Raw genomic sequence first — 24812 nt, 5'->3', positions numbered from 1 at the left:
TGTATAATCCTTGTTTTATTATTGTTATTTACTTTTTGTATCATTAATGTAAGGTTTATGTCGAAAACACCTCTTAAAACCGATTTCTAAAACCTTGTTTAAAACCTCTCTTTTACGGATTTCCAGAAGACAAACCGTCGAGAAAGGACGCAGCAACTGCTGCGCCTCTTCGAAGGAGCGCAGTTCCTGCTGCGCCTCTTCGTGAGGCTGCTGCAGTTCCTGCTTCCTTTCTTCTTTCTTCGTCCTCTGTAATTCGTTCGTCTTTGTTTGTTCTTGTTAATTCTTTGTTACAATATCATATTAATTTCACATGTATATTATTATTCATCATTAACATGTTTTATCCATCATAAATCCGACTTAAATCCCCTATAATATCATATTTGCGGGTTTTCGTCATTAAAATCAATCCGGGTTGTAGAAATTCGATTCGTTCATATCGGATTTCTGGAATTCGATCTTTGATATATTTCCATCTGTTTATTGTCATATTCATCGCATGTTCGCCATTAATTTGTCATTAATTCGTCATATATAGCCTATTTCATTCACCCATGTCACTAATCAATCATTCGTTCATGTAAATAATTAGTAATATTCTGTCTCATCCATGTTTTATTGCTTTTATGACCATTAATCACATGTAAATAACCTATTAATCACTTCCATCCGAGTAAATATATTAATTAATCCTTAAATTCACCGATTCAAATTAACGATTTGCGCTTCCGCTTCACAAATGCCCGAGAACTCACCCCTTGGAATGACGCAAGAATCAAGCTGTCTCTTTCCATATGCACTTCTGCTGCGCCTGTTCCAGGTTGAGTTCTGCCTCTGAACTCCGTTGTTGCTTGACCTAGTTTAATTAGCTTACGTATAATTGACTATTATCCGTATTATCACCTTCTGACTTGTTCGTTGATTCATTCTTTTATTCGTTTTCTCAAATTATCCGTTTTAAAGGTATTTTCGACATAAATCGCCTATTCCATTGTAATTATTGTAATTTTCATTATTGTAATTTTTATTTTATTGTATTTATCATATTTCTTGCATCATTTGTATGTTTTCACATGTAATTGAGCATTAAATCCTACTTCGACATTAATTGTATGTTAAATTAATTGTTAACCGACCTAGTCTAATCTTCACATGTTAGGATTAAAACTTGGATGTTGCATTGCATGCATATAATCGACGATATATCGAGTATAGATGATGTCTCTAATCATTAGTAGAGGCCGCTATCGAGGCGGGCGGGATTAGGTGTTCGATCAAAAGAGCTTCCTAATACGTACCCTCACCCCTTACTCCAGATCTCTGTGAACATCCGTGTTCATTGGCATCCACGAGAGTCATTCTAGACATAGAATGCTAAGGGTAACGAGTTCTTGGTGTTCATGTCTCTACTTTGTGTCTTGACATGACACGAGGTATTCGAACGGTTCCAATTTCTCATAAAAATTGGTGGCGACTCCAACAAAATGCAAACGCTTGTTCTCTTCCTCCCAAGCGCCCCCGTGGGCCCCCGCTGTCCACAAGCAGAAGCACCACCGTTCGGAGAGGAGCAGAAGCACCACCCGTCGGAGAGGAAAATAACTGATGCCGAGTGAGAGGCTATAAAGGCCATGAGAGAAGGCTTGGTCACCCCTTTTGTTTCTATACAATGTTGATGTCTACACCCCAATTGACTATGCACCACATTAATTTTTTCAAATGACAATGCACTACATTACGTTTTGCTAAGCTTAATACATGTGCTCAACTATTTGTCAGTTTCAAATAATAATATGATCTAGTATTTGTCATTTTCAAATAATGTTGTGAGTTATGGACAAGTATGTCAACAAGTTGTTAAAAAAAATGTTTCCATTCTTGCACATATTGTTAGCATCTTTTAATTGGTAACATAATGGATAGACATGGGGACACCTATTGTAGTATATTTTACACAAGGTGAATTAGAGTTGTCATTATGTAATTTAAGCGTTGTCTTCATTCTTGCACCAGATGTTACCATATATAACTTGGTAACATAATAGATCAATATGTGAGCAATTAACATTCTTGCCAATGCATTTTAACAGTAATGTTTTTCAATGTTGCGCAATATGTAAACAAATCACAATCAATGTAGTATTTTTTAAGGCATTGAAATTTATAAGTCACATTGCCATTCTTGAACAATATGTTTCTATATACAATTTGGTAACATAATTGATAAGAATTTGAACAATTGTGTTCATATATGCGATCACTTAAACAAATTGTAATAACCAATGTTTATGCCCATTAAGTTCACATTTTTTTTAAGAAAATGTCACCATTTCATAGTTGGTTACATTATATAAGTTATGTAATGTCTTAATTCTTGCACAATATGTTACCATATTGTATTTGGTAACATAATAGATCAATATGTAAACAATTGACATTCTTGTCATTGTATTTTAATGGCAACGTTGTTCAATCTTTCTTATGGTAACATAATTGTTAAAAATGTAAACAATTGTGTTCCACCATGTGATCATTCAGACAAATTGCAATTGCCAATATATATGACTAACTACTTCACATTCTTAAGGAAAATGTCACCATTGTAGGCACAATTGTCCAAAAGTAAATGCCCAAAATACTTCACAAAGCATGTCGTAAAATAAGGGCATAAGCAAAGTCATAAGTTTACAGACAAATTAACAGAATCATACACCATGTCCAAAATAAGGTCATACAACATGTCCTAAATAAACCCCGAAACATGAGACTATTGATTCCTTCCAGTGACCCTCTTCCTCCTGGTGCGTTATCTCACTTTCATTTATTGATCCGTAAGGCTCATAAGCTCCCTCTTCCTAGCCTTCCAACTGCTACGTCAGGTTCTTGTGCATAACGGCTACCACCGAAATATTTCTCCTCATTGTCATCCAATTTCAGAGAGCACAAAATGATAGAATCTATATAAAATAATAAAACAACAACCATAACATATTTTTTCCCTCCAAAACTCCACTCCACATTTAACATAGATTTTAGGTTTCCTTAAAAATAGGCCCACTAACTAAATAGCCCAATATATAAAATATATTTTATGTTATTAACATAAAATTTATACCACCATATTTTATTGTTATTTTTACTAACTTCTCTATATTTTAAGGTCTCCATAATATCATAATTAGTTTTAGAATTTGGTGGTTTTTTTAAATAATTTTCATATCCTATATAGTATATACAATTGTTTGATGGCATGAATTTAAATTTTTTAAGCATCATATTTTTACTCGATTAGACAATATTGTTTAATCATGCAATTTAGATAATTGTTAGTCTCAAAATCATTCTTTTTACGTTTTTAAATCGGTGTGAATAGCTATTTGTTACAGTGGCCAATCATGTTGAAGTGTTCATAACTTTCAATCTAACTATCTATACTAATTAATAAAACAATAACAATTCCTATAGTATCTTGATTAATTTTTTTTACTATGAACTTAATGTTTTGTTGCCGATCTTCGATTATCATGTTATTATAGCATCTCCCCTTTCCTTGCACGAGTAAATTGAATAATCTAACAACTAACAAATTGAATTTGAGAATCATTGGGTAAATGTCTTTAGAGAAGGTCTCATAATAAATTTATTATGAGCTTATTTTATAATTATAATACAAAACAATACCACTGTCAATAAAACAGATGAAAACATGGTTAAAAATTAAATGAGTACACTTATTATAAGAATATATACAAAGTTAAAGAGTCGTTTCAAGTCATGATTAACAATATAATTATATAATGGTCATGAAAACGATAAATGATTACAATGTTATATCAATAACTTCTTTAGAGACTATCTCTGATTTTCCTCATAAATTTTTATTAGTTAATGCAATTTATACGAATGAAATTTGATTATGAGTAGGTTGACATTGTTTAAACATTAATAAAGTATTAAAGGGTATGTATTAAAGAGTTTTGATTGGATGTATATTTAACGTTAGCGAACATGAATAAGGGGTTTACACTCTAGAGTTTCAATGGCCTAATTCTCAATCACAAATTATACTATGATATGATACCCTAATATGGTGAGACCACATAAAAATGACCATTTTATGGTAAAAATTTAGCTTTTGATATTAAAAGTTACCACTATTTTTTACTAACAGTGACTACTTAAAAAAAAAACAATCATTTTTACACATAATGTTCACTATTTCTTATAAATTGGTCACTTTTACCAGTCTATATTCTACTTACATTGATAAAAGTGATCAATTTCTTATTTATTACTTATTATAAATAATAAAACACAAACCATAAATATCTTTTTTAATTTCCCGCCTAAATACTCACCTCATACTAAGCACAATTTTACCAAAATTCATTAGCCCACTAATATTAACTATGAAATGAGCCCATCATGTTTGATGGGGCATATTCTGCACCCGCTGACCGAGTCAACATATTGAGCAAGGTCAAAGATATCCACAGCAAGTCAACGACTTAGACAGCCTAACCGACGCAGCCCGTCGGCCTGTCTCTTGGGTCTCGGCTGGGACAACTAGCCAGCCGAGGCACATATCCGCGTACTCATATCCAAGACCCCTAGGTGGCGAGTCAACAGGGCCCGCCGGCCTGCCATGGGTCCCTCGGCCGAGGGTAGATCAGTCTTTCCACCTGCTAGCCACTTGGCCACTTGGCCACTACGTGACAAAAGGTGAAAGTCTATAAATACTCCTCAACCCTCATTGAGGAAAGGATCCCAAAAATCATAACCTAAATACCCTATAATCTGGTAATATCTTCCTTATCTCTCTACAATATATACTTAGCCAAGTAACACATAACTTATCTCTTCAAGTTCACTGACTTGGGCGTCGGAGTGAGTACGCTCGGCCAAAGCCGAGCCCTCAGTTTGTTCATTGTTTCAGGAGAGGCCAAAAGGAGGATTCAGTCAAAGACATCATTCTACAAGCCACGAGTGGTAACAATACTTGCTTCGGAATTACACCCGGAACAATTGGCGCCGTCTGTGGGGAAGGATACTAGAAGCTAGTCACATTCATTCCCAAACAAAAAAAAACATAAAAACAAAACCCACCCATCAAGCTAAGAAGATGTCGAAACAACCAGAGAAGGTGCTGGTGGAAAATGAATTCTACCAGGATGACACATTCCACAACTCTGAAATCGGGTAGTCCCCCACCGGCCGTATCACCGATACGACGAACGGGATGCCAAAGGAACAAGATACACCGCTGCCCGCCGACCAGGTCACCATCATGGGACATGTGGTTGATGCAGCTAAACTGAAGCTACTCCTGGACCTAATGGGGGGCACGCCGACTCACACTGTCACAACGACAAGAGCGGCGGCACCCCCACCGGAGACCAGGGCCCAAAATGTGACTCCGAGAAACTTGAACGAAGACTTGGAGGAAGCTGACCATGTCAAGACGCCGGAGGAGCCTAGAGTGGTAGTGGTAGACCTAAGTCCTTCCCGCACTCAGGGAAGGACAGCGCCGCCGCGACACCAACGAGGCCTACCCCAAAGGAGCCAGAGGAGTCCGACCCAGCAGAGCCGGAGAAGAAGCCCGAGTCGGAGAAGGAGCCCTTCCCGCCACGGGGAGAGTAGCCGGACTAGGTTTGCGAGGAGCCGATCGCCGCGTGTCATTCGACACGTGGTCAGACAGCCCCCTCGGTGCTATGTCCTTGAAACCACCGTGCCAACCAAGCTGAAGTTGCCGGCGCTCACATACAAAGGGGATAGCGACCCCACCGACCATGCTGAGGCCTTTGAGTCGTACATGTCGGTGTGGGAACAACCCGATGAGGTCTGGTGCCGAGTCTTCCCAACGACCTTGCATGGGATGGCTCAAAGTTGGTACAAGGGGCTGCCCGACGGCTCGGTATACTGTTACGCCGACCTAAGGGACGCCTTCTTAGCCCAGTACTCTTGCAATAAGAGGAGGGCCGTGGAGACATCGGATCTCTTGACTATCAGACAGGAGGGGGGCGAGTCTCTACGAAGCTATGTGAAGAGGTTCGACGCCAAGGTTCAGCAGATTCGAGAGCTGAATCCCGAGCTGGCGGCCTTCGCGCTGATGAAAGGCCTCCCAAGGGGAGACTTAAAAAACGAGCTCATCAAGTACGGAGGCCTGGGCTTAGACGCCGCTAGGAAGATGGCCGACCAAGCCATCAAGGTGGAGGACTATCACAAGACCTGGGTAGGCCACAGCGAGGCTGGGCACTCAGAAAAGAAGAGCCACCGGGATGACAACCCGGATGAAGGACGATGTGACAATAATAAGTCACGGTCCGACAGATCCGCCAGGAAGCAAAACTCGGCGGGCGCCGGGGGAAGTTCGGTACCGTACTACAAAAAGCGGTACAATGATCACACTCCCCTAGTCGTATCTCCTGCCGAAGTCTTCGCCCTGAGCAAAAATGAGGGTCAAAAGTGGGAAAGGCCTCCCAAGGCGAGGGGGGACGGTGACACGAGCCAATACTGCGAGTACCACGGCCACACCGGCCACTTAACTAACGACTGCCGGCATCTGAAGAGTGCCATTGAAGAGCTGATCCGGAAGAGGAGCCTCGGCAAATATGTTGCCGGAGGCCAAAAAACTGATACCGGTGGGTCAAATAAGAAATCCGTCTTCGAACGGATAGGAGTAATCCATGTTGTCATCGGGGGCAACGAGAACGGTGGGTCCGCTCATGGGCACAAACGGCACTGAATGAACTCAGTATCGTGGCCATCAACTTTGTGCCCAACACAAAGAACCCCGCTTCCAACATCCCCGATATAACTATTGGGAAGAAGGACTACGAGGGAGTCATCGCCCCTCACAGCGACCCGCTTGTAGTCCACTTGGACATAGCCAACCACTTGGTGAAGAGGTGCCTGATTGACACAGGCGCCTACACAAACATTATGTACAGAGAATGCTTTCTCAACCTCGGTCTGAAGGTTGAGGACTTGAGCCCCTGCACCAACCCGTTGTACGACTTTTTTCCGGCCGGCCTACCCCCCTGGGTCAATCAAACTGCCGGTGAGGTTCGGCGAGGGGAGTGCGGCCAAGAATGTTATGTCTGAGTTCGTGGTCATTGACGGCTCGTCCGCCTACAACGTTCTCATAGGCCGAGTCACTTTGAGTGAGGCCGACGCTGTGATGTCCATCCGGGCCCTGACATTGATGTATGTCTCGGACCGGGGGGAAGCGCATAAGCTCGTCTCGAAGAACGAGAAGGACGAGGTAGTCAATGTCCAAGTATCCGCCAGAGGGTGTAACATGCAATCCTTCAAAGTGGCGAAGAAATCAGAGAAAGGGAAGAGCCCATCCTTGCGACAGGAGGGCGAACGCATGGATACCACCGTCGGCATGGTTGAAGGAGCAGAGACCGAGGAGGTGGAGATTGACCCAGGCCGCACCGTAACTGTCGGTGTCAACCTGGAACCAAAATTCGAGCCAACCTCCGGACTGCCGAGGAAGAATAAGGATGTCTTCGCCTACTCGGCGGCCGAGATGCAGTGTGAGCCGGAGGTGATTGTTCACAAGCTTAACGTACTCTCCACCGCTCGCCCTGTCAAGCAGAAGATGAGGAACTCCTCAGCCGAGAAGGACGAAGCCATCAAAGCCGAAGTAGACAAATTACTAGCGGCGGGCTTTATCATGCCTTGTACTTATCCTGAGTGGCTAGCTAATGTTGTAATGGTGAGGAAATCATCGGGGGCATGGAGAATGTGTGTAGACTTTACCAGTCTTAATAAAGCATGCCCCAAAGATTGTTATCCTTTGCCTCGGATAGATAGTTTAATTGACGCCACGGCAGAAGTTACACTATCTTGAGCTGCTGGACGCCTTCTCAGGGTATCATCAGGTATTCATGGCCGAAGAAGACATGCCTAAATGCGCATTCATCACCAGAGACGGCACATTCATGTATAAAATGATGCCGTTCGGTTTGAAAAACGCCGGCGCAACTTACACAAGACTGGTGGACAAAGTGTTCCAAAATTAGAAAGGGCGAAACGTTGAGGCTTATGTCGACGATGCTATTGTAAAGAGCAAGTCTGACAACGAGCACCTAACCGATTTACACGAGACATTTTGTTCACTAAGGAAATACAAGATGAAAATAAACCCAAAGAAGTGCAACTTCGGTGTCCGGGCCGGCAAGTTCCTCGGCGTACTTGTCAGTGCCAGGGGAATTGATGCCAATCCAGAGAAAGTCCAAGCAATACTGGACCTGCCGGAGCCGAGGAACCGAAAAGAAGTAATGACTCTGACCTGGAGGATGGCAGCTCTTGCCCGTTTCATCTCTCGGTCAGCCGACAAGAGCACTCCATTCTTTACAGTGCTAAAAGGGAATAAAGACTTCAGCTGGGGGGAGCAACAGAGCACAGCTTTCAGGCAACTGAAAGCTCACCTTCTGACACTGCCGACCCTGTCCATGCCGATGCTGGGGGAGATGTTATATCTATACTTAGCAGTTACCTCGGCCACGGTCCGTGCCGTGATTGTCAGAGAAGAGAACAAGCAGCAACACCCAATTTACTTTATCAGCCATACACTACTGGACGCCGAGAGGAACTACCCACTAATTGAAAAAGCAGCCTTCGCCGTCGTCGTTGCCGCAAGGAAGTTAAAACCCTACTTCGACGCACATCCCGTAACGGTCTTAACCGACCAGCCGTTGGAGAAGGCATTGGAAAAATTCGAACAATCTGGTAGGCTTATCAAATGGGCAGTGGAACTCTCTGGCTTTGGCATTCAGTACAAGCCGAGGCCTTCGATAAAGGGGCAAGCACTTGCAGATTTCCTGGCCGAATGCACATATCAAGAAGAGCCAAATCCAGGTGTATGGGAGGTATACACCGACGGCTCCTCCACGACGAACAGCGCGGGGGCCGGCATCCTTATCATCAGCCCAAACGGGGACGAGTTTGAGTATGCCTTGAAATTTACCTTCTCGGCCTCAAACAACGAATCCGAATACGAGGCGGTGATAACCGGAGTCGAGCTAGCTAGAGCCGCCGGAGTGGAACACATTGTGTTGAAAACAGACTCGCTATTGGTGACGAACCAAATCAGAGGAGAGTATGAGGCTCGGGACGACGGGATGGTAAGATACCTGGAAAGGGTAAAAGCTGACACAGCAAAACTGAAATCTTTCCAGATCCAATGCGTCCCTAGGTCTGAGAATAACCGGGCCGACGCTCTCTCAAAACTTGCCAGTTCAACCATCAAGAATGTCAGCCGAACCGTGCTGGTAGATATCAGGAATGCGAAGAGCATCACTGAGACCGTCGGCATGGTGGGCGACGTGGAAGCCGAGACGACGTGGATGACTCCGATAATGAAATACAAACTTACAAATGAGTTGCCGGAGGACCGCAATCTCTCGGCCAAGATAAAAAGGATCGCCGCCAGGTACTTGGTGTTCGAAGGAGAACTATACAGAAGGTCCGTAATAAGACCACTTTTGAAATGTGTCGGCCCGGTAAACCGACGGAGCTAATATCTTGTGAGAAATTCATGAAGGCATCTGTGGACACCACATGGGGGCAAGAACACTAGCCCACAAAGCTCTCCGAGCCGGCTATTTCTGGCCCACCATGCTTGAAGATTCCAGGGCAAAAACGAAGAAGTGTACGAACTGTCAAATGCATGCTCCGGTGATACATGCACCTTCCCGAGACCTGCAGCCGGTACTTAATCCCCTTCCTTTTGCACAGTGGGGGATGGATCTACTAGGGCCATTTCCAACGGCATCCGAAGGAAGAAAGTACTTGATTGTCGCCATTGACTACTTCACCAAATGGATTGAAGCTGTAGGGGTACCTGCGAAGACGACGGCGGCTGTGAGAAAGGTGATCTGGGAAAATGTCATAACTCGTTTTGGACTACCCCAAGTCATGGTGTTCGACCACGGCCGAGAATTTTGGAGTGACCTGATAATGAACTGGTTAGAAGAGCTGGGCATCAAGTTTGCATACTCCTCCGTCTACCACCCTCAGAGCAACGGACAGGCGGAGGCAGCCAACAAAACAATCCTCAACGGTTTAAAGAAGAAAGTTGAAGACCTAAAGGGAAGATGGGCCGATGAACTACCCGTCGTCTTATGGTCCCTTCGAACCACGGAGAAAGAAGCAACGTGGTACAGTCCATTCCACTTAGTCTACGGGTCTGAAGCAGTCCTGCCAATTGAAGCAGCGGTGCCGACATTCAGAACGGCCGCCTTTAACCCGATTGAAAATGAGGAAGGACTGAGAGTCTCCCTAGACCTGGTCGAAGAAAGCCGAGATACAAGACGCGCCTCAACTTGGCAAAGATACCAAAACCGGATGAGAAGAGCCTACAACCGAAGAGTCCACAAGAGGGACTTAAAAGTAGGGGATCTAGTCCTAAGAAAGTCGGCCGCCACCAACAAAGGAAATATTCATGGTAAATTGACGGCCAACTGGGAGGGTCCCTACAAAGTGGTTGAAGAGATGAGGCCGGGTACATACCGGCTGACAGACATGGAGGGTGTGCCTTTGATGAGCCATTGGAACACCGACAACCTAAGAAAGTACTTTGTATAGCGGCGGAGGTGTCCAAACCCATTGTGGGCACCCCAACGCATGATTATATCAAATGAAGAATCACCCGAGTTTTCCATCAAAGTGCTTGTCCCCTCCATAGTCGTTTCGAGGTAGACGCCGACGGTTGCCACCGGCAGCCCACCCCAAGAAAAAGAAACGTATACTCGATGCAGGTTGAGACGCAAATATAGCCGCCTCGGCCATCCGAAGGTCCGCAGAGGAAGCGATCAATATGTGTCAGATACTGAACGCTGTCGCGTCGTTAACCCCGACGGGGACACAAACGACCGATACGCTAAAAGCAACGTATACTCGGTGCGGTTGAGACGCAATTCTAGCCGCCTCGGCCAACAGAAGGCCTGGCAGAGGAAGCGATCAATATGCCTACAGATACGCTAACATGTTCACAGCGGCGGTTGGGAAGCGCAAATCGGACGCCTCGGCCAAGACCGAGAGTGAAAGAGGAAGCGACCAACATGCCAACATGTTTAAAAAGACGTTAAACACAACAGATACGCATTCTAACCGCTTCGGCCAGCCGAAGGTAAAAATGAAAAAACGCTCAATTAATAACGCAAGAAGACAAGTGAAGAATCGGATCAAAACCCGCCAAGCCGAGGGCAAATAAGACAAACTTTATTGAAAATGATTACAAGGAGAATACGGGGACGGCCGTCCCCATTGGGATAGCCTAAACACAACCTACCAAGAGTTTTACAACAAAACAAGGAAAAGAAAAGCAAAAGGTTACAAACATATCATTTGAAGCGCCAAAAGATGGCAGGGAGGAAAGGCTCAATAGTTGGCCCCCGAACAGCTAAAGCTATCCGAGATGCTTCTGGGAACCCGGTGACGACCGCCCGTCTCCCTATGCTCATTGGCTGCTCGCCAACGGCGACATCAAAAAGATCATTTTTGGTGGGTGACCCGAGAAGGTGACTTGCGCTTCTGTTTCACCGCCTTTAGCCTCTCGGCCTCCTCTCTCGACCTCCTTCACCTTTGCATCATAGGCCGCCTTGCCTCGGCTATCCGAGCCGCTTCGCCGCCTCCGCCTTCTCCGCAACCGCTTTTTCCGCAAAGACGCCATCTCATCCGAAGCTCGTCAAATGCTTGCCACGGGAAGGAGCCTTCAGAACGAGCTTCTTGATTGCCTCCCCGTCGCTTTCTCGGCTTCCCTAATCCGGGGCGCACATGTTAGGGATGAGCTCAGTTTGAAGCATCTCAATATCTTTCTCCCTTTGGGCAAGGATAGCCCTTGTGCCCATATGTGCCTCCGACTGGGCCAAGTACAGATCCTTCCATTCTTCCCTCTTGGCAACCACGGCGTCATAACCGCCCTTATACCTGTCCCGCTCCTCCAGAAGCTTGGCAACGGTGGCATCAGCAGCCTCAACTTTGGCCTTTTCGGCCAAGAGCAGCTTCTCAGCTTCCTCCTCACGCTTTCGGGCAGCAAGGAGGTCCAGCTTAGCCTTCCCGGCTTCCCCCTTCGCAGCGGAAAGATCAAGCTTAAGCCGTTCGATCAGTGGCCCAGCTTGAGCCATGGCCTTTTCTTGCTCCATAATGTGGGAGCCGGCTAGTTGAGTCCACTTCGCCAGCCTCTTGTATATTCTCGTACCCTCCGCCACAAGCTCGGCGGGGGGAACCTTCTGGAGTAAGGAGTCAACGGTGACATTTCTATCACCCGCCTTCTCAGGCTGCTTCTCTAATTGTCGTTCAGTAAGAACGACGACTGCCGACGGCGGATCTACAAAAAATTCACACAGAGCATCCATGTCAACGTTCATTGACACGTCAGAGAGTCTGTCATTGGGAATGCCTAATGAACCAGCTAAGTCTGAACCACAGGTTAGATCCATACCAGTCTGGACCTTCTTAAATGGAGGGCCGGCTGAGTCATTCTTCTCCCCGGCAACGGTGGAAGCAGACAGTGGCTCTTTTCTCTTCTTGGGAGGAGGAGGGCCCTTCGCAACAGTTGCCTCCTCATCGGTAATATCGACGACCTCCACCGGCTCCGTCTGGACCGCCGGGATCGAAGAGGGAGTTGGGATTGACGCCGTCGCCGACCTGGACGCTGCCTTTGGTTTTCTCTTCGGCATGCCTTCGAGAACCCGTGCTTGAGCCACCGCCGGATCCAGTGCCTTCAGCTGCTGATCCATGAGGTCGGTGGGAGTCGGTCTGCGATCACGAGTTTGGGCCTTAGGATGCAAATTGACAACGTTCTTGTCCTTATCAAGCCCTATTCTCTCAAGGATATCCTCCGACAGATCCGGGCCAAAATGGTCTGCAAAGGAAACGAAGCAAGAGTTAAGTAGAAGAAATAAAACAAAGCTCTAAAAATGTACATAACAGAGACAAAGATGGGCCTCACACCGACCCTACTCACCCCGGTTGAGGGCCGATGAGGCCGACGCAAAGAAAGCAAACTCATCCTCAAGAATAATCTGAGTCGGGGCATCCATCCCTTCTCAAAGATCAAACAAACAGACGCCCGCTTCTCATCCGCATTAAGATAGACCTTCGAAGCGTCCATCTTAAGCTTACCCCGGGAGATATATTTCTCATATTCTCCCCGGTTCTCGCACCGCAAGTGAATAAGGCTCTGGAAAGACCGAGGCAATGGGTAGTCCTCCGGCACTTGGACGTACACCCACCGCCGTTTCCAGTCCTTACAAGAAGTAATCTTGGACACGGAAACGTAGCCCGGCTCCATATGCACGCTGTACCACCCCACCTTACCGGAATTTGATGGCCGAAGATGATGAAGCCGGCGGAATAAGTTAACTGTTGGGACCTCCCCCTTAAAGAGACAGAGCCACACGAAGCCGACTATCGTCCTAATGGCCAACGGATGCAGTTGAGCCACAGCGACGTTCATAGCTTTGATAATGGCCGTGACGTATTCATTCAAAGGAAACCGAAGCCCATACTCCAGGTGCCTAATGTATACGCCGATATGGCCCGGGGGAGGGCAACAGACCGCCTGACCCTCCTCGGGGATAACAATTTTGTACCCCTCACCGAAGGAGAAATGACCCTCGAAAAGAGTTTCACCGGAACAACTGGCAAATTTATTGGTCCAGGCACGATCAAGACCAGTCGTACAGGCCTCGCCGTGATCCAGGAGAAGCGGCCTATCCCCATCAGAAGGAGTCCTTTCCTCACCGTCATCATCAAAGTCTTCATCAGCTTCATCATCATCCTCCCAATCCTCCAAAACTTTTGGGTCAACTTCGGGAGAAGGAGACCTAGGACCCCCGGACCTTAGCGGGATGGCATCCAGTGCCTCCTCTTCATCAAGACGCGACGGGGAACCCTCCGGCGCACGGTTACTAGGTCCGGCGTCAGCAGAAGACATGTTCACAACAAAAAACCTAACAATTAAAAGTTGGAAAATTTGTTTGTTTACCTTGAAGAAAAAGTGCTACGCCGAAGTGACGATTCTGAAGATTTGAAGAGAAGGAAACCCTTGAAAATCTAAGGAAGAAGAAAATTTTTTGAGGAAATGAACTTTGTGCAGAAATCATGGGGCATACTGCTCTATTTATAGAGCAAAGCCCACGAAGAAGGACCAATCAAGGCACAGCCCATGAAACGTCAGCCAATCAGCGAACAGACACGTGTCAGACATGCAACCACGGAATGTCAATCGTTGCAACAGTTGAACGTCAATCAACGCAACAGTGACCAAGCGTCTTCAACACGCCCCTTCATATCTCTTTGCCTATTCATCTTCCTCAACAAATTCCTAAGTATCTGTTCTCCGCCGGCCACATGATCAACCAAGCTAGGTAGCACGGTACGGGGCAATCAAAGACAACCGGCACTCTCAACCCTGGTCTCGGCCAGCGTCACTTTCTTTTCCACATCGGATGCCCTTTACACATCCATGTGGAGGGGGGATATGGTACGGCCTAAGCAGAACCAAGCCGAGATAGAAGAAGCCGGGACAGAAAATTTTTACTTGCGCAGAATATACGCTCAACATACATCGGAGCCCATACCACGGCATAGACTACGCTGGGGGCAAATTGATGGGGCATATTCTCGCACCACCGACCGAGTCAACATATTGAGCAAGGTCAAAGATATCCACAACAAGTCAACGACTTAGACAACCCTAACCGAACCGACGCGGCCCGTCGGCTGTCTCTTGGGTCTCTACCGGGACAACTAGCCGTAGGGCACATATCCGCGTACTCATATCCAAGACCCCTCGGTGGCGAGTCAACAGGGCCCGCCGGCCTGCCATGGGTCCCTCGGCCGAGGGTAGATCAGTCTTTCCACCTGCTAGCCACTTGGCCACTTGGCCACTACGTGACAAAAGGTGAAAGTCTATAAATACTCCTCAACCCTCATTGAGGAAAGGATCCCAAAAATCATAACCTAAATACCCTATAATCTGGTAATATCTTCCTTATCTCTCTACAATATATACTTAGCCAAGTAACACATAACTTATCTCTTCAAGTTCACTGACTTGGGCGTCGGAGTGAGTACGCTCGGCCAAAGCCGAGCCCTCAGTTTGTTCATTGTTTCAGGAGAGGCCAAAAGGAGGATTCAGTCAAAGACATCATTCTACAAGCCACGAGTGGTAACAATACTTGCTTCGGAATTACACCCGGAACAATGTTAATAAAAATGAACCTCAAATTGATTTTTAAATTGATTTTGTACCAATTTCTACCAGTCAAATATTGAATACCTTGAAACTAAAAAATAAATTCAACTTAGTTTATGACTTTTGAATGTGTACATCAAAAGATATGAGACACGAGTAATGTTATGGGACATAGAGACCAAATATGTTTCGCAATTAACGGGTCGTAAAATAATTTCAAAAGCTCAGAGAGGTTTTAGTATGATCATTTACATATACTGATTAGTATATCAAATAGAAAATAATTTATAGAGATATCATAATGTGTATACTCATAAGCGTTCTTTCCTTTTATGCCGAGTTTTCAAGTGTATACGTTAACTGATATTGTTTTGACTTAATTAGTAATTCTACTTTTTATTTTGTCCTCATTTCAATTTTAATTTTTGTGCAAACATTTCAAAACTTATCCTATATGGTAAAATTTTCCGATATTTGAAATTATTAACATACTTTAACATAGGTGTAAACATGTCGGCATATGCATGCTCTAATCAAAGATATGAGATACGACGGGTGTAAGCATAATATACAACAAGAGTATAACTATGTTTTTTACAATTAATACTCTCTTAATACTAATGTTATTTTGAAAAAAAAAAATACTATAATTTAAATATGTAGATTATACTGTTATAAAAGTATTGTATTTGTAATTGTATGTCAAGTATATAATTTTCATGTAACATATGGGAAATCAATTACCTCAAATAAGAAACCAAAACAATGTTGTAAATATAAGAATTTGCGAAAAAATTTAAATATACAATCTATACACGCCCGTGCAACTTTGCACGGGTCCTAAACTAGTGGTAAACAGAAAATGGTTACACATTGTCACATTTTGGTTTAAGTGATTAACATCGCACACAACTCCGTTAACATACTAAAAATACACCCAATTTAACTCACTCTGTGACCATTTCAATTATACTTAATTAACTCTAAAGTGGCTACTAGTAACACATTGCACAAATACATAACTATTACCTATTTTAAGACACATTGTAATCCAGTTACATTTGTAACCAATTTCAGAACATGTTAAGTTAAGAAACGTCAAAATAAGAGTATTATTTTGGGATTACCAAACTTACGAGGTACGCCAATTCAACTCCCAACAGACGATCATTCTAATGTACAAGGAACAATAAATTGCCAGTTTTGGACGACAAGAAGTTCTATTTCTAATTGCGCAAAACAAATCATAAAACGAAAATAAAAACATAAACGTTTGCCTATGCCTCAGCAACCGCAAGAATTTATCCTTGGCCAATCTAAACTCTAGCCCATATTTCTCGGTCATCAAATAAACACACTCTTCAATCAAGTAACTCCGACACAGTCGTCTTCCTAAATGCGTCCACAAGAGCCAATTGGGCAGCCAAAGCTTTGTTCGGGAACAAATTATCAGCCTTCATTCTCTCCCTTATCCCATAAGCTGGAACATTGGCATTTATGTATGTTTGGAGAAGAGCATGGAATGGCATAGCACGAGCAACATAACCCGCTTGCCTCAACCTTTGGAAAATTTTCTCAGCATTATGAACATCACCCCTTTTAGAATACTGGTCTAAAATGGTCATATAGGTACTAAACATTGGCCTGAGTCTTGGGGTCTGTTGAACGACTTTTTGCAATACCGAGTCGGCTTTCTCAACTTCCCCTATATCGACATAGAGCTTGACCAGTGAATCCCAAGCCATTGGTCCAATAGCACAACCAGCATCTCCCATGCGGTTAAGTAGCTCCTTTGCTTTGCTTAACATCTTGTTTTCTGCATAAACTTTGAGCATTATAGTGTAGGGCCTAGTGGAATTCATGTTTGTTTTTATCGTTTTCTCAAAGATGGCTTCTGCTTGTTTGATGTTCTTAAGCTTTCCAAAGGCATCAATAGCAGCAAAACAATCTGCTGGTCGAGGGCTTGACTCTGAAAATTTCCAGATTCTTTCTACTTGCTCAGCATTCCCAAGCTTTGCATAGATAGGGAGGACAGTACGGTAGATAAAACGGTTGTTCTTCAAGTCAGTCTCTTCCATCTCTTTTAGAACGTCCTCGGCCTTTTCTTTGAGTCCGGCTGAAGCATAGTGTCTAGCCAAAATGGCTTGAACACGGATGCCAGGTTCTACGCCTTCGGCTTTCATGGTCTCAATAACTTGCTCCATGCCATGGATATCACTTGAATGGCCTTTTGTGTCAATCAACACTTGATAAGTAAACAGAGAAGGCTTAAGATTCTCTTTCTCCATCATTAAAAGCACATCAGCGATTTTTCTTCTATCGCTTCTCTTGTAAAGAAGTAGCATCTGGTTGCAAGTGAAAACCGTGATCGGGAAACCTAGATCCTTCATTTTATTGAAGAGTTGTTCGGCTTTATCCAAACGTCTAGCCGTCACAAAGTTTGCTAGCAAAGTTCTGTAGACCACCTCCTCTCTGAAGGATTTGGGTATACTGTCAACATAGCTCTCTGCTTTATGAAGCCCGCGTACCTTTGCAATCAGATCAACCCTGGATGCATAGTCTCGCTCCGAAAAATCAGAATCCTCTCTCTTCTCGAACCATTCTGACAGCTGTAAAACAAAAGATTCTGCTGAGTAATATGTCGTGGATAATATGCATTTGAAATACAAGCAGAAGAAAAATTCCTTTGTTCCTCAAATTCAGTACATCCAACAGCTATACAGAGTCGAAACAAGGCAAAACCCCAGTTTGTCAAGAAAGTAGATTTAACAACAAGCCTCTCAATCATTGCAGGTTGAGACACAACTAATACAACTCAACAAAGGTAATATTTTGCTGCTCGTTAAGATTAGCAACATTTAGTTAAAAGCATCATTGTAAATCCAAATTATATATAACGGCAAATTGAAGTTTGTGGTCGAAATTCAATGCCCTTGGAATTAAATAGGTCAATTGAAGTTGTACCCACTATTTGATCGCTCTGTTGAACGGCGGTAGCTCAGCTATTTAAGAGCCCCCCTTCAAAAGGTAGGATTCATCTAAAACTTGCAAGAGAAATATACCAATTATCATCACTTCTACGTAAGAAGCCCAATTGGTATAGAAAAAGGAAAATAACTATGAATGTCAAACAGTAACGAAGATAAATCTGAGAACAAAAATCATGGCATAGCTACAGACTCATCTACAGAGCACAAGAGAGTATACTGATCACGCAAAAACACACCTGCAATGCCTTCCCAAATAGCTTGCGTCGACGAAGGTTCAGCAAACTTTCATATACTTCAGGGCGACTAAACTCCTTGTCCTCAAAATACTTGTCGAGAGCACCAGCCATAGATGGACCTGACTCTTCCAAAATTAACTTTAACAGAGGTGAGGGTGCATATTTCTTCTTTGATGCTGCCTTGCCCGCATCCTCCTCTGTTTCTCCAAGTAGATCAGTTTCCAATGTCTCTTCCAAACTCGCATCGTCAAGACTAGATAAGTCAGACTCAGAATCAGATGCAGAGTCAGCAGAACTGTCACCATCTACAACTTTCGCCTCGGTTGTTGCAGAAGCTTCCGGGGCTTCTAGCTCAGAAAACCCGTCTTCCAAATCATCATTTTCCTCTCCACCACTCTTAGCGCCTGCTTGAGAAGAAAGACATCGACACCCGACTGAGAATAGTCTGGGAACAAGTACTGTGCAATTGCATGTCCTAGATGTAACTGATCTATCAGTTCTGAACAAATGAAGCTCAGAGGGACTTGACTTGTCTTCTTTATGAATGCTGACTGGTCCATGTCCAGCACAGGCTCGAAAAGCTGCTATCTTCAAACCTGGAGCTCTAAAAGTACAATGAAAATACTATACCATTAGTTAAATGTGATATAGAAAAGACATGCCAACCTTGAATTAAATATCCACTTATTGTAATACAGACGGTAATCTCAATTAATTAATGTATCAATGCAACGAAAAGGTCGCAATAAGAGTCTAATTTGGTATAATGATGGTATGATACACACCGTTTTTAAGAGGAAGGGTAGTTTACTCTCGTTACTCATTTTAGTTACTTGCATTTCCTAACAGTTATATAAGCCTCATTCTCCATTTAGAGTGTAATCAAGAATATTGTTTAACAAGAAATCTATTTTCATCACCTTCTTCCTTAATCAACTCTATTTCATTGGTTATTTTCTATAATCCCAAGTGGTATTCTCCACCCAACCCACTGCAGGTTATAGTGTGCGCAACCTATCGATTCCAAAAATCGAACAGTTGTAAAGTGGTATCAGAGCTACTCCATCCTCGGACTAGTGACTGCCATCATATCCCAAAAAAAAAAAATTCACAAAAAGATTGAGAATTATCATCGAAGAATTCTACAAGAGTTTGAGGCTTGACGGCTCAGATGAAGAACGAATTGCAGATGCAAAAGCAAGATGGCATCATCACTTCCTACATACTCACTACCAAGAGTGCCATGAATGCAAGAAGAGTCAGGGATTTGTGCTTGTAGTGTGACGAATTATGGTCTGTCGACCATATTTGTGACAGTGCACCTGATCATAAATGTAGGTTTACTTTTGGTTAGGACGGTGAAGGTGTTGCTCTCGTTAAGGTACCTAAAGAGGTGTTGAAGCCCAGGAAACAAAAAATTACTCAACATGAAGCACCACTTCCTATTGCAGACGAGTTGTTTGATGAAATGAGTGTGTTGAACTCATATATTTCGAAAAAGGGAGCAATGGTCACTGGTGAGCAGAAGGTGTTCGACAAAATTTCGCCTAGAACATTTGAAGTAGATGAAGATTTTGAGGCTCGGACAAGAATATTAAAGGCGAGGGAGACAAATTTTTGTGTAGCACAACAGGTGTTCGACGAATTTCCTACACCAAATCCTCAAGCGCCTGCTAATGATTTATGCCAAAATCAGGTGCACAACCTTCCGACTGAAGGTATTACGAGCACTACAACTTCTGTAATTCAAGCACACCAGGTGTTCGACGAAATGCCTCTGCCAGATTTTATACGGGAAATGGTTCAAAGTGCAAAAATGGAGAGTGATAAAGCTGCTGAATTTGATCATGAGCAACATAAAAGTACCATTTTGCCGAAGATGAACAAAAGAAAAACGCCCACAACATGTTCAACGAACTGTGTGTACCAGAAAACGAGTCTATACCAGTAGTGACTTCTTTTGAGCATGAAATTACAGTAATGCCAACATTGATTAAGGTTATAACTAAGCCTTTTCTCCAACTTGCTGAGATGGTTAATAGGTTTTTGAGTTTGGAAAAAATAGTTGGTAATTTAGGTTGTGGGGCGAGGGTGAAGCATACGGGTTGGTTTCCTTATTTTCAGCATAATAACTATGATTTGTTAAGTGACGATTTCGTCAAAACTGAGTTGTTCGGGCATGATAGGGATGTTGGTATCTCAAAAAAGCTGGTATGGAAAAAATAAACCCTAGCCTCCATCAATCAAATCTGGGGCTTCCATCGATCATTGATTGATGGTAAGCCCCTCAAATAGTTTCATTTATCAATTTCTAGTATGGAATATTATGAATTAATCAATAAAAGTCTCCCTTTTGGTGAGATCTATTTTTCCGTCTCTATTTTCAGAGTTTTTTCAGTCCTTGTCTTTCTAGGGTTTAGTATTATTATTGGAATTATAGATAAGAGCGGTTTGTTGATGATTCATCATACGACTCTACAATGGATATGCGTTATTCGTCAGCGATCTATGGTGCCAGTAGCAGGTAAATTTTCTCCATCAATGAATCAAACAAAGGATCCCCTTAAAAGCTATATGAAAAGAGCGATACAAGGACGAGCCGAATTGTCATATCATGTTTGAGATCCGTAGTTTTACATGAGAAATTTGTCCTTTGGTTTCTATTAGAATTGTTTTCGATTATGCCTATCTTTTGTAAGTGTCGTTTGGCGTTTTATTAATGAATTGATCTTTTACTTCAAAAAAAAAAAAAAGCTGGTATGGTTTCAGTCTTTTCACCTCAGCATAATAACTTCAATATGTATGCTCTACAAGTACCTTTATTATTTGATGCCTTCGACCTAAAGCTAATTGTTTTTGACCTCGGAGGATATTTGTGCTCATTGGTTGTCCCAAGTGCGTTGGATGATGGACGTAAGTTGATATGTCTGTTTACCAATACACTTTACTCCATGTATTATAGTAACGCCTTCCTCGTTACAACTGATGTTAGTGAGTTACAAGATTGCATTCTTTCCATCACCCTTGACTCCTTGAGGACAAGGGTGTTTTCAAGGGGAAGTAGGTACACTATTGGGGTAAACTAATGAGATTGATTTTCTGGAAGAAATTAGATAATACAATAGAGCCCCCTTCTATTCAATATGGTATTACACATCCTTTGTTTAAAGACACAATCACATATCATTTGGTGATTATCATCAACACTGGCGGCAAAGGTCATGCCCATATGATCGATCAGATCGCACTATAGCAAGTTCATTTCTTACATGTTTGGGATCATGTTTGAGGACAAGAGTGTTTTCATGGGCGATGGAATAGTACAGTTTCTTAGTATTTGGGATTTTAAGCTTCTTGATACAAATTTTATGTGGGTAGATGCTTATAAGGGAAAAGAAACATTGCATGCTCAGTTTGATTATAAAATGGTAACCTACTTAGAATTTTCCATGCTTGACAATGTTATTCCTGCAAACAGTTGGCCTAGGGATGCCATGTTTCTTGTGAGTTGGAGAAACCATAATAACTTGAAAAATGCGAGGATATTTTTGGATTATCTTTTGATGATTGAGAATGTAAAGAACTTTGGTGAGAATGGAAGCAAAGAAGAAATGTTAAGGGATAAGAGTTTCTTCACCCATGTATATCAGTTTGGGCAAGAGCACATGAAGAGAAATATGGTGGGACAAGTATTTGTTGCTGCTGCCAATGAAGTCGAAAATTGGTTCTTTGTTTGTACTTTAAGTGGGTATACCACTAAAAATGACAAGCTGAACTCCAGATTTTTGAAGACAGATGAAACTAAAGCAGCCATGTCATTTTTTCTAGCACAGTTGGACTTACTACCAAAGATTCAGTATAGTGGTGGAGTGGTTATTTGGGTATTTGTTCCTGGTGGAGCTGACGTGTCTGATGGTTATTTTGACTTGGCTTATAAGGATGTCCATGAAACACTGATGTCAATCTCGCATAGGGCTACTCTTCTAAGTTCTAAGCTCATCTGAATCTCATCTGCATATATTGATGACTGATGAGTTTGCTCTCATCCTTGAGGACAAGGATGATTTCCAGGGGTCGGAAATGATACACACCGTTTTTAAGAGGAAGGGTAATTTAGTAACTGTCGTTACTCATTTTAGTTACTTGCATTTCCTAACAGTTATATAAGCCTCATTCTCCATTTAGAGTGTAATCAAGAATATTGTTTAACAAGAAATCTATTTTCATCACCTTCTTCCTTAATCAACTCTATTTCATTGGTTATTGGTTATTTTCTATAATCCCAAGTGGTATTCTCCACCCAACCCACTACAGGTTATAGTGTTTGCAACCTATCGATTCCAAAAATCGAACAGTTGTAACATGGTATTTAACTCTTTTAAATTCTCGTGTAAAACTGAAACACCAACTATTCAAAAAGAGTGTCAGCGTGTTTATCCATCTTGCCATACATCCTGCCCTTCAAGGTCTCACTACCAACAGCCACCACACCATGATCCAATTTTGATATTCGCCATCTTCTCACACACACACACTCGCATCTACTAACACTTTGAAATGTTTGAATATATTAAAAATCTTAAACAAAATAAGGAATCCTGTTTGTCATTTGAGGCGAGTTCAAAATTAGTAGATTGACAAAACAAACCCGCTTTAAAACTGAAATTCACATAAACTACCAGACAGTAATTCTAAAATTCATAATAAGCGCATGCTGAATTAGATTACAATAATCTTTGATTGGCAAAAAAAATGGAACAGTAACAGAAATGTAAGCATTAATTGGATTGAACATGAGAAAGAATTATAATAAGAAAAGATGAAAAGGGAGAAGATGGAGAAAAGAATAAACCTGAGAGAAAAGGCAGAAGCTCGACGAATAGCCAACATTTTTGAGATGCAAGGAAATCGTCAGAAGTCGGAGAAATGGAGAAAAATTACTGATAAACCCTAATCAAATCAAATGAATGTGGCAGATAAACTAAACCCTACTTACGAGTTACGTGTACGGTGTACGGTGTACCAGACCCGAGAGACTACAATCCTTATACAAAAGATGATACTCACGAGGTGTATGAGTTTTTTCATACACGACCAATGAAAATGCGTCACATGGCAAATTAGAGTTAACTTGTAGAGGTTAGAGTAAGGTTAGATTAGTAATTTAACATATTGGGTTAATAAGTTAACTATAGTAGTTAACCGTTTTTATGGAAGTTTTTTAATTTGTTTTGACTTTCTTTAATTTCTTTTATAATTACCTAAATTTATGTTATTATTTATATTTTTTTTGTTATTTAGCTTTTATAATTAGGAAAATCGGTTTTTTAAAAACAATAAAATAAAATAGATAAAAATTGAATTCAATTAATCAAACCCTAATTTAATTTAGGGTTATTTCATAACAATAATCCATCCTATTGGTGGTATGCAATAATCACTCCATCCTATTAATAATCTCAATTAAATCCAACCTAAGTACTATACCTTCTAATAACGAACCAACTGATATTTTTTTTTATGTTTATGTGTATCAAATAAACCAAGTACTTGATTCATCACTTGAAAATATTACACATAAACAGCACATATACCAGCTAGGTTGTCCAAAAACTATCAAATAATCCAACAAAAACTTAAAAAAATATCAGTTGGATCGTTATTAGAAGTTATGGTGCTTAGGTTGGATTTAATTGAGATTATTGATATAATGAAGTGATTATTGCAGACCACCAATAGGATGGATTATTGTTATGAAATAACCCTTTAATTTATTAATCAAATTGATGAATACCCTAATTCCCAATTTCGATTTCAATAATCAAATCGAATTCAAAATTTCGATTTCATTTATCAAATTGATGAAAACCCTAATTGTAAATTTCGATTTCATATAATTGATGAACCCTAATTGTAATCGTCAAAATTCAATTAATCAACTTTAATTGAAAATTTCCAATTCATATAATTGATGAACCCTAATGCAATAAACCCAAATTGATTAATCGATTTTGTAATGAAATTGTAGATAAATATTTTGCCTTAATCAAAATCAAAATGAAAATGTTTATGAAATGATTAATCGAAAAAAATGAAAAAAAAAATCAAAATCGAAATGAACTAACCCTAACTTGAGAAACCGAAAAAAAAAACAAAAAAATTTGCTGGTAAGGAGATTCGAGCACGGGTTATTGTTAGTAGAGGGCTATTGTTTGCAAAGAGTATAGTAATCATCTAACCTAGGGGTATCAGCACGTCAAAGTACCCATTTCAATTCATTATATTGTTAAAAGTAAACCCTAATTCGGTTTTTAACCGTCTAATCAAAATAATTGTTTCCACGATTTTTAAAACTTCCTTATTTAAAAACTACCT

General features: G+C 41.9%; 1 protein-coding gene across 1 annotated transcript; it reads right to left on the bottom strand.

Moving 5' to 3' along the window:
- Nucleotides 1-16274: 16274 nt before the first annotated feature.
- Nucleotides 16275-23542, bottom strand: LOC141600432 (pentatricopeptide repeat-containing protein At1g80270, mitochondrial-like). The gene is made up of 3 exons (XM_074420669.1): nucleotides 23290-23542; nucleotides 18438-19041; nucleotides 16275-17820 (listed from the first exon to the last, which is right to left on the bottom strand). Exons 1-3 carry the CDS (start codon nucleotides 23325-23327, stop codon nucleotides 16573-16575), a joined length of 1890 nt encoding a protein of 629 aa, XP_074276770.1. The 5' UTR covers nucleotides 23328-23542; the 3' UTR covers nucleotides 16275-16572.
- Nucleotides 23543-24812: the final 1270 nt, after the last annotated feature.

The sequence above is a fragment of the Silene latifolia genome, chromosome 9 (genome assembly GCF_048544455.1).
Source record: "Silene latifolia isolate original U9 population chromosome 9, ASM4854445v1, whole genome shotgun sequence".
NCBI classification, from domain to species: Eukaryota; Viridiplantae; Streptophyta; class Magnoliopsida; order Caryophyllales; family Caryophyllaceae; genus Silene; species Silene latifolia.
This window is presented reverse-complemented; position numbering and strand designations above follow the sequence as displayed.

Coding starts and splice junctions, on each gene's coding strand:
- LOC141600432 (XM_074420669.1), bottom strand. CDS start 23,327: ATGTTGGCTATTCGTCGAGCTTCTGCCTTTTCTCTCAG. Junction 19,042..23,289: donor GCTTCTGCCTTTTCTCTCAG/GTTTATTCTTTT, acceptor TTGTACTTTTAG/AGCTCCAGGTTTGAAGATAG. Junction 17,821..18,437: donor TATTTGGGAAGGCATTGCAG/GTGTGTTTTTGC, acceptor TTTGTTTTACAG/CTGTCAGAATGGTTCGAGAA.